This window comes from Lethenteron reissneri, chromosome 13 (assembly GCF_015708825.2).
Source record: "Lethenteron reissneri isolate LAM-NWPU_2019-01 chromosome 13, ASM1570882v1, whole genome shotgun sequence".
Lineage (NCBI taxonomy): Eukaryota > Metazoa > Chordata > Hyperoartia > Petromyzontiformes > Petromyzontidae > Lethenteron > Lethenteron reissneri.
In genome coordinates this window covers 1,405,959-1,416,538 of record NC_083791.1, presented here as the reverse complement: position 1 = coordinate 1,416,538, position 10,580 = coordinate 1,405,959, and the positions used below count along the sequence as shown (strand labels likewise).

General features: G+C 48.1%; 1 protein-coding gene and 3 non-coding genes across 4 annotated transcripts; all 4 read right to left on the bottom strand.

Moving 5' to 3' along the window:
• Window positions 1–2,715: 2,715 nt before the first annotated feature.
• On the bottom strand, window positions 2,716–10,120 carry HSPA8 (heat shock protein family A (Hsp70) member 8). Its single transcript, XM_061550841.1, has 10 exons — window positions 9,953–10,120; window positions 7,714–7,937; window positions 7,050–7,255; window positions 6,566–6,718; window positions 5,762–6,034; window positions 5,135–5,417; window positions 4,702–4,904; window positions 4,177–4,375; window positions 3,757–3,989; window positions 2,716–3,400 (listed from the first exon to the last, which is right to left on the bottom strand). Exons 2-10 carry the CDS (start codon window positions 7,916–7,918, stop codon window positions 3,209–3,211), a joined length of 1,947 nt encoding a protein of 648 aa, XP_061406825.1. The 5' UTR covers window positions 7,919–7,937; window positions 9,953–10,120; the 3' UTR covers window positions 2,716–3,208.
• On the bottom strand, window positions 3,500–3,588 carry LOC133342151 (small nucleolar RNA SNORD14). The gene has a single exon (XR_009755094.1). It is a non-coding gene; the product is annotated as a small nucleolar RNA SNORD14 (small nucleolar RNA).
• On the bottom strand, window positions 4,453–4,545 carry LOC133342150 (small nucleolar RNA SNORD14). The gene has a single exon (XR_009755093.1). It is a non-coding gene; the product is annotated as a small nucleolar RNA SNORD14 (small nucleolar RNA).
• LOC133342152 (small nucleolar RNA SNORD14) lies at window positions 4,988–5,080 on the bottom strand. Its single transcript, XR_009755095.1, has one exon. It is a non-coding gene; the product is annotated as a small nucleolar RNA SNORD14 (small nucleolar RNA).
• Window positions 10,121–10,580: the final 460 nt, after the last annotated feature.

Sequence of the window (10,580 nt, the reverse complement as noted above, 5' to 3'; positions counted from 1 at the left end):
TTTGAACATCTTAACACCTGGTTTTATTGCCAGAAGGGGTAAAACCTATTCTGAGTTTTCATACTTTTATAACCCGCCATGCTTCATTAAAGAGCGCCCCCCCCTTTCGACAGCAGCGCTCCTCCTCAGCCATGTGCCGAAGAATCGTCGGCATGAGGAAACAATCTCGAGTCTTCGGAAAGAACCGAACGGGAAAGTCCCGCGACCTCTCTGCGACACCCACACCATGGGGCCCCAACCGTGGCCTCACGATGGCTTTGTTTTAGATTTGAAGCTTTCGTGACTGCAAGGATTCATCCTCTTAGGTTTTTTCGGTAAAGTCACGTAGGTAAAAATTAATTAAAAGTAATAATATAAATAAAATAATAAATCACGACGTTTCGTAGGCAACACAAGTCTCCGTCATCAGGTGGGACCGTCACAGCTAGATTTACTGTCTCAAGTGAGACAGATTTACTGTATCGCCTCACTTGATACAGTACATCTAGCTGTGACGGTCCCACCTGATGACGGAGACTTGTGTTGCCTCCAAAACGTCGTGATTTATTATTTTATTTCTATTATTACTTCTATTAATTTTATTTTTATTTTTTACCTACATGACTTTACCGAAAAAACTAAGAGGATGTCTTTGTTTTTGGTTCGGTGTGCCGCGAAGATCGAGTAACGCTCAGAAAGAGTGCCGTGGGATGAAAAAGAGGTTGCGAAGCACTGCTCTATTTCGCATAACCATTTGTATGTTGAACTTCTTTCGCACCGTACGTAGCCAACCGTGTTAATCAGAGGTGCGTGAGGCCAACTAAAAACAAAATGCAGTTCTGAAGAAATGGCGAGATGCTAACTACCTCGGCTGGTATACAGGAGGTCGTGGGTTCGATCCAGATCCTGACGCCTGCTGCTGTATATTTGGAGTCTGCGTGTCTCTCTCTCCCCGTGGTCGCGTGGATTTTTTTTTCCGGGTCCTCCGGTTTTTCCCCTCCACATTTATAAGCATGGTTCTCAAATATTTGTCTGCCATACATTGCCACAAGCCAACTTCGTTGAGCTATCATGTAGCCAGAGCTGATGAAAATAGCTATATCAGCTCAGTGGGCCTGACCCGATACATTAAAGTGAGATTTTTTTGTTAATTTAACAAACTTGTTCTATCATAAGGTTACCATTGCTATAAACGACAGCTCCAGCAATTAAGTTTTCAGGCAGATGAAACACCCAATATCGAGCGTGCATGATGTACGTCGGGTTATTACCTCCAAGGCTTATGTTCCCAATGGTGTATCGGGTTATTGTGCTTACAATGTACTCCAGAATTTGCAAGTTCTTTGCAGGCTTCTAAATATATCATACAGCACCTACACCGTGCCATCTTAGACATTGGGTCGGGAGGTACTCGTCCTAACAAAATGGCAATCCATCTTGTAAATGCAATTATCGCATTTTGCAGACCTCATTGCTATGCCGTGATAAAAGTATACTCACTTTGGAGTAAGAGTTCCTGATCAGTATAGGGACTTCATGAACTAGCCTTCTGCAAGGATCATTTTCAATTCCCAAGAATAATTTCCTTAAAGATCTACCTTCCATCGACATGATCGACTGCAGATGACAGTTCACTTAATCCCTCATTAAAAATTACAAGCCAGGATACAAGTTCAGCTTCAAAAACCCGTACTTTACTCCCGGGGAACAGGAAAAATGACGAGTGGAGTTCAGGAAGTGGATTCGCTGCATTGGCGAGACGTTAACCGGCTCGCACACAGGTTGAGTTCAATCGCGTACGAGTTTTACTATTCTATCCGCGCCAGCGTAGATTCTTCTCCAGGTCTTTCCCTCCACATTATAATTGGCCGTCTACATACTTCGTTGGGACAGGTCGTACCTGATAGGCGCCCACATTGCGCTTACTTGGCTAAACGGAGTGTTACAGGTAGTCGAGTTTTGAAGCTTAACATTCAAACTACCAGATGCCAGTTTTCGTAGTTCAAACATAGGAAGTTAATGTTTAGAAATGAAAAACCATCTTCAACAAGGGAACTACACGAGGCATCATCTGTGCCACGTTTGCCGTGCAAGGGGAGAACGTACTAGTTTTAAAGGGGGCAAAACCAATTTTAAACGACCCTCGCGGTTGAGGACATCCATGTTGAACTCTTTCGCACTGTACGTAGCCAACCATGCTCACTGAAGAAACTGCAGTGGCACCATATAGCAAAACGATTAGGTTTTGGAAAATTAAAACCATGTGAAAAGGTCCAATTAAGAACTTATTTTTCAAATTACACACGACATCAACGGTGTAAGGGACGCGTTGAGCGAGATGGGTACCAATTTATCCAGGATTCAGCGTGGCCTCAAATTAAACCTTGACATTCGCCAGATCCAAAGCTTAACGACTAAAACTCCCTTCAAACGTCTTTATTTAAAGCCACCATAAGCCAACAATGCTCATTTCGGGTTGGCGAACCATGGTGCGCCATATTAACCGCTGGCGAGAACCATTCAACAGCACACAACACCCTACCAGCTCGCAAAAAAGTGCATGGTATTTAAACCCGTAAAACTTAAAAGTATTTGTCCAGTGCCAACATTTTTTATTCAATGAATTTTGTTTATAAACAATGTTTTTTTATTCGAGTGTTCTCCGTACTGGCCATTTCAAAGTGCATTACAGTACATGTGAAAAAAAACTCCACATTAAAGGACACCACAACCACGCATTGTTGGTTGCTTTATTTAAGGACTAGACATTCAAAACAAGTGTTCACATACACCCCACATACATCAACAGTGCTCGTATGCATGTGCTGGTCCTCATAAGCGCTTCACAGCACCAGATGCTAAGAGTTTATTGGCCATGTTACTGCAAATATTCGTTAACAATTTATTTGTTGGTTACAACTCAAATCGTACATCTAGTTTAAACAAGAGCCAAATTTCCCAAAACTTTCAGACTTGGAACACCTTGCTGAAGAACGACTGGGAACCAGATGGACATGCAAGGATCCCACAGTACATTTAATCTGTAAACTTGCAATTTAAATATTAACAGGGTCAAACCGTGACAATTCTTTTTTAAGATAAATTGTGGGCAACGGCAAAGTACAAAAGGTATTGGGGGAAGAACAATTGTACAAGGTCCTATTTGATTTGCTTGTCTAGCCATGGTGTTAACTTGGGGATTTGCAGCATCTGGTTTACTGGCCCGTATTTAATCCACCTCCTCAATGGTGGGGCCGGATGAGGAACCGCCACCACCACTCGGGGCAGCACCAGCCCCTGGGAAGCCACCGGGCATCCCCCCAGGCATTCCACCCGCACCCTGGTAGAGCTTCGTGATGATGGGGTTGCAGATTTTCTCCAGCTCTTTCTGTTGGTGTTCAAACTCCTCCTTCTCGGCAGTCTGCAATGCAAAGTCCCCGGGCAAACCAATAAGATTACAACCACATTTAACAATGTCAACAAACACTATTTAGTAATAACGTGGTATTCTCGATAGACATTGCTCAGACATCCAAGGAAGGATTGGCCATCATCAACCGAGGTTTCTGGTGGAAACTACGAATGGTATGGAATCCATCATCATAGCAATGTTCATCTAAGAAGCCAAGAAAGTCTTGTAAAGGTGAAGGCAAAACATTGCCTTCACCTCCAGTTAGTTTCCAGGCAAAGGGCTATATACTTTGCACTTCAGACAACCATAAACCTTGACAATGTATCCAGGCTATGCCACGGCGTCTGCCCGGTGCGTCACTTCACCTGGTTCTTGTCCAGCCAGTCCAGCACGTCCTTGCACTTGTCCTGGATCTTCTTCTTGTCTTCGTCGCTGATTTTGCCCTGCAGCTTCTCGTCCTCAACGGTGGACTTGAGGTTGAAGGCGTAGGACTCGAGGCCGTTCTTCACGGAGATCTTGTCGCGCTGGCTCTCATCCTCCTGCTTGTAGCGCTCCGCCTCCTGCACCATGCGCTCGATGTCCTCCTTGCTCAGACGACCTGTGACAAAACAAGGAATCATAACATTTATTTTTTATCAACGTGACTTTACCAAAAGAAACAAAGAATATGAATTCCTGCAGTCACAAAAGTTGTAAGTCAAAATTCATACAACTTAGCTCTGTGCAGTGAAATCCAAAGCTACTGGTGTTATGTAAAAAAAAGGACAATCGGATGTTCCACATACCCTTGTCATTGGTGATGGTGATCTTGTTTTCCTTGCCAGTGCTCTTGTCCACAGCAGACACATTGAGGATGCCATTGGCATCGATGTCAAAGGTTACTTCAATCTGAGGGACTCCACGGGGCGCAGGAGGGATGCCCGTCAGCTCGAACTTGCCCAGCAAGTTGTTATCCTTGGTCATGGCACGCTCACCCTCGTACACCTGTAAATCGCAGACAGGTGGAGTTTGATTGCCAAATCTAAGAAGCAATACTGCAAGTATATTAAAATGGTATTTGATTGCTCAGACATCCAAGGAAGGTTAGGCCAACATTGACCCGTGTAGGTCTCTGGTGGAAACTACGAATGGTATGGAATCCATCATCACAGCAATCAGTACCATCGAGCACACTTAAAGATAGATATGGAAAAGTCCACTTGGGTATTATATGTAAACTACACAAAATCCACGCTCCTATAAAGCAAGAAGCTAATCATTATGCTCCAAGGCATAAGGTATTTTTGCAAGCAGCTGGTGTGGTAACATACCTGAATGAGCACACCAGGCTGGTTATCAGAGTAGGTGGTGAATGTCTGCGTCTGCTTGGTGGGGATGGTGGTGTTGCGCTTGATGAGAGCAGTCATCACTCCACCGGCGGTCTCAATGCCCAGGGACAGCGGGGTGACGTCAAGCAGCAGCAGGTCCTGGACGTTCTCGGACTTGTCTCCGCAGAGGATGGCAGCCTGCACAGCTAAATTTTAAAACCACGCGCAGCATTAGCTCCTGTTCATTGTACGTTTACTGGAAATAAAAAAATAAACTACAATTTTTAAATCGCTCAGACATCCAAGGAAGGTTAGGCCATCATTGACCTGTGACGGTCTCTGGTGGAAACTACGAATGGTATGGAATCCATCATCACAGCGATTCAATTTGCAATTTTAAAGCAATGTGTTTTTTTTCTCAGCTGCCAAGGCTTACCAGCTCCATAGGCAACAGCCTCGTCAGGGTTAATGCTCTTGTTCAGCTCTTTGCCGTTGAAGAAGTCCTGCAGCAGCTTCTGGATCTTGGGGATACGCGTGGAGCCACCGACCAGGACGATGTCGTGGATCTGGGCCTTGTCGAGCTTGGCGTCACGCAGAGACTTCTCCACGGGCTCCAGGGTGCCACGGAACAGGTCGGCGTTCAGCTCCTCAAAGCGAGCACGCGTGATGGACGTGTAGAAGTCGATGCCCTCGTACAGGGAGTCGATCTCAATGCTCGCCTGTAAGGACAGTTAGATGTTCATTTACTCCGACAAAGCCACTCGACTCGAGGCAAACTTTAATTCCTAACTTATGCACACCAATTCTCTCGTATTAGTTTCTTAAGGACAAATAGGGAATAAAGCATTACACATTAAGATTTTCCTGTGGAAAAAAAGTAATCTACAGTTGGATGTGCAAATTGCCAACCCCACAGAAAAATGTTCGCATCACAACTGTGCAAGTGTAAAAATTTCAAGAAACGTTCCCAGAAACAAATCAATAGTACATCCTCAATGTATTACCTAAAACGGTTTAGAGGCTCAGACGTGTGCCGAGGTGGAGAGCAGTCCATCAACCATACCTGAGTGGACGAGGAGAGGGTGCGCTTTGCCCTCTCACAGGCAGTGCGCAGGCGACGCACGGCGCGCTTGTTGTCGCTGATGTCCTTCTTGTGCTTGCGCTTGAACTCCTGGATGAAGTGGTTCACCATGCGGTTGTCAAAGTCCTCGCCACCAAGATGAGTGTCGCCCGCCGTCGACTTCACCTCAAAAATGCCGTCCTCGATGGTCAGGATGGACACGTCGAATGTGCCGCCGCCCAGGTCGAAAATGAGGACATTGCGCTCCCCGCCAACCTGAAGCGTAATTGTTTACGGTTTTAATAGCCGTACGACTGCAAACCGGCGTATTTACAAAATAACAATTGCGATTAAAATGTCGTGCAATATATTACTTGGATTCACCCCGAATAAAAATCACTTCTTACTGAAAGCCTCATTCAATGCATTTCCATCCAAAATATTGGTTACACCAGCTTAGTGATGCTCACAATCCAAATTAACCTCAAATAAAGGTTGAGCCAATGTTGCGATTTAACAAATTTAATCCCCTTTAAAAGTTGTAAGGGTCATTCAATTCAAATAACAATGAGTAAAATGTCTCTATACCTTTCCATAAATGCATTGCATGAGAATGTCTGCGAAATAAGGGTGGATTCAAGTGTGCCCGTCATATATCACCTTTTGTACCTCATGTCCAGAGCGAAAGTAAACCGGCAACAAAAAAAAAGCAGAAATTAAAACCATGCAACAATATACAACCATTTACACATTCAAAAATGGAACAGTCTACAACATCAGCACTTGTGTCCAGGCGTGCATAATTACCTTCTTGTCCAGGCCATAGGCAATGGCTGCTGCTGTTGGCTCATTAATAATACGCAGTACATTCAGCCCTGCAATGGTGCCGGCGTCTTTGGTGGCTTGCCGCTGTGAGTCGTTGAAATAGGCCGGTACAGTCACCACAGCATTTGTTACAGTCTGGGAATGAGGCAAAGCGCAGGTGCATGTCAGCCTCTGAAAAACAGAGCCTATTTAAAGCGTTCACGTATTCACAAAATCAGCACAAAATTGTTAGTGTACTTTTAAGTAACAATGATGAAAAGAAAGGAGATAACACCACTTGTCTTTGAAGTGGTGCAGTTCTCTTTCACAACATGTCCTTACGACATCCAAGTACTACAGTACTTGGCTCACTTACAAGTGACGATGGTAAGCCTACGAAGCACGTGAGAATCTCTTCCAGCACTCATAACCCCCCCCCCCACCAATTATTTAAAGACAGATTAGCCATGAAATGTCAGGACATTACCTTTCCCAGGTAGGCCTCTGCAATCTCCTTCATCTTGGTGAGCACCATAGAGGAGACTTCCTCTGGGTAGAAGGTCTTGTTTTCGCCCTTGTACTCGACCTGCACCTTGGGTCGCCCACCGTCGCTCACCACCGTGAATGGCCAATGCTTCATGTCGGCGTGAACCACCGGGTCATCAAAGCGGCGCCCAATCAGACGCTTGGCATCTGCAATTAAATAAAGTGACCATCACTTAAGAGCAGCGCTTTCTTGTAGACCCATGGGATTGGTTCAGTGCCAAGGTTAAGCGTAGCTTTAGGTCAGCAACTGTCATGGCCACTGTGGCCATTAACAAGACATGCGGGATTGTCAGTAATGCACTCTAGGTTTTTTATTTAGTGGTGCATCATTAATTGCAGATATTTCTGCAGAAAGTGTGATTGGGGGAACATCCTTGTAACTAGCAATTATTTCACCAGCAGAATTCAGGGCTTATTCGTAAACAGCCAGGAGGTAGCTCAAATGTAAAAAATTCAAGGTTTGTCGACTTAAATGCTTGCAAGCCAACGCATGCACACACCCATACACTCAAGCCACCGTAGTGAATATTAAGATACCCCCCCTCCCTTGCACTCACAAAAAACCAACAATTAAGATCTTGTGGGGAAAACATATTCACACGTACCGAAGACGGTGTTGGTGGGGTTCATGGCAACCTGGTTCTTGGCTGCATCACCGATGAGGCGCTCGGAGTCATTGAAGGCCACGTAGGAGGGCGTGGTGCGGTTCCCCTGGTCGTTGGCGATGATCTCCACCTTCCCGTGCTGGAACACTCCCACGCACGAGTAGGTGGTGCCAAGGTCGATCCCTACTGCCGGTCCCTTCGACATGTTTGCTTTATTTTTATGTCTGCACCAGAGAGGGGGGGGGGGGGGAACAAATTCAGTCAGAATTGCCATGTGCACATGGCATGTGTAAATGTACACATGTACATAAAAAAAAAAGTATCTCGATAACCATAAAGAAAACATTAAATATTAAAAATTGTTAATTTTAAGCGTTAAACGTTGCACCCATAGAAATACGTAATTCTTTAGAATTTTTTTTTAATAGTTGAAAAAGTCTATCCGAGAATCAACATGTGAGGTCTTATTTCCGCTTGGCGAGTACATCGCGTACTCGGGTGCATTTGTGGCTGCGGGCCAACACGTCAGACGTATGTCGTCATGCCAAGCCAACCACAAAAAGGTACACAGCAGTTACGCCTCCCATACCCCTCTCGAGGTTTACAAGCCAGCAGTCGCAGCAACGAGTTACGCAACAACCACACCCCCTCTCTCCCAAAGCGGCTCGGCCCTTTGGCACGCAAGCGAAATCCGCAACAGCAGCAACCCGGGCTCGGGAAGAGCCGCGCATTTACCATCAAAACCGCAACTTCACCACCACCCTTCCCCCACTAGATTCAACAATGGTCCCAGCGTCCGCTTAAATATTCCATCGCAGAGTTTACTTTCATCGCACCGCCTCCACACTCGCGAGATTCGACCACACAACCTTCTGTCTGGACATTTGCGAGAACAAGAGCTTCTACAAGCTCACGCGATTCCTCCAATTAGTAACTTTTTATTCGAAGCCGCTCCATTACTGCTCCCCCACCCCCACCACCCCGCCCCCCCGTAACATGAACGCCCCCTCAAAAAAACCCCTCCCCCCCCCCCTCGATAAGCACGCCCCCCACCCACGTGCCCCTAACAGCCCCGCCCACAACAAAAGCGGAACCGGAACGAGCACGAGGCGCTCGTGCCCACGTGACCGGATGGCGGCCTGCAGGGGGCGGGGCTCACGCTGCCCCCCCCCCCGCCTCCCACGTGACCCGCCCCTCCCCCCCCGTCTCGGTCTTTGTTCGCCGGCGGAATCTGAAGCCGGTCGGTCTCCCTCCCAACCACCGCCGCCGCCATCAACCATCGCCCCACAATTACAACCAGCCCCACAATTACTATCAGAACCTTTACAATCCTGGAGATTACCTCCACGAGCCATTACGCTATTCCCCCCCCCCCCTTACAATTATCCAGTAGGCGCATGCGGACGGTTTGTTTTTTTTAAATCGCGTAACAATACGCGAAGACGTCTCGTTACACGAGGGCTCTTCGACAAGCCGCAGTCTAAGCTGGTGGCTGCCCTCTGTATTAGCCGACTCACGAGGGCACATCGAGACCCATTGCGGCGGCTTCTTTAAAGAAGCTCCCTCCACCACGTGGCGCGACCCGACACGCGGCACCTCCACGCACACAAAGCGCCCACGGCGGTAGCGCCGCGTCGCAAGGCCGACCGAGTAACTGAATAAACTTAAATAGGTTACAATTATTAAAGACGACGATGCGTTGGCAGTGGCGCAAAATCGAGCCGGCGACCTCTGGAGCGCAAGAGATCATCAAGCAGCAGCCGCCCCCCTCCCGAGAAGGAGGATTAAGTTCTAGTTCCTTCCACGCGGTTAAGACGACGACGTCGTGAACACAACTCAACACCCGATCGGCGTTCGCTTTACAAGCAGCTCTGGCTGACTCTGCTACTAAACAAAGCCGCCGCGGTCACCACGCTACAAATATATATTTTTAAATTCAAGCAGGGGTCGACTAAACACACACCCTTTTGTAACGCAAACACCTATTTACCTTAAAAAAAAACACTAAAATGATCTTACATCGCCTCACAGCGAGAGTCTAAATAAACGCCGCCGCCAAAACCGCGCGGCCGCCATCAGCCACAGCCGGGAAGACGCCGGCGGCGAACCGAGGGCCCCGGCACAGAAAATCGCGAAATAAAACACCACAATCGACTCAACACCACCAATTTAAAACATTATCGCGAGGTAAACCGAGTTTTGTTACCCCAAACCCTTCGAAATAAAAGCGTACACATACTTATTTTTTTCCTTTCTTTTAGTCGAGGGTTCTCGGGGGCAGGCAGCGGGCGGCGCGACCTGTCGGTTGATGGCGGACGCGAGTGTGAGGCCGCACGCCGCACTGCGCGCACCTTTTATACCCCGCCCGCTTTCTAGAACATTCTCTGCCCACGTGACGCCCCGCGGCCAATCAGAAGCCGCACCGCCTGGACACGGCTCGCGCACATTTTTTTTCCTCTTCCACACCCCCCCCACCGCCCCCACCGCGTGCTCCCATCCCCCCTCCAAGCCACGCCCCTCGAGCCCCCACCACCACTAAGCCCCGCCCTTCTTCCCCGGTGTTCCCGCGCGTGCGTCCAAGTCTCGCGCGACCTCTCTGTTCCCCTCCCCCTCCCCACCCAGCCCCCCCGCCCTTCCCCCCAGCGAGCGCACCGGGACTCTCGCGCTGATGCCCCCCCCCCCAAGCCCTGCCCCTCAACCCCCCTAAAACCCCGCCCCTCAACCCCCCCCCCCACAAAAAAACCCCGCCCCTCTTCCCTATCGTACACGCGCGCGCGCCCAAATCTCGCGCGACTTTTGTTTCCCCCCCCACCCTAGCCCCGCCCCTCTCCCGCGAGCGCGCCGGGTCTCGCTCGCTGACGTCCCCC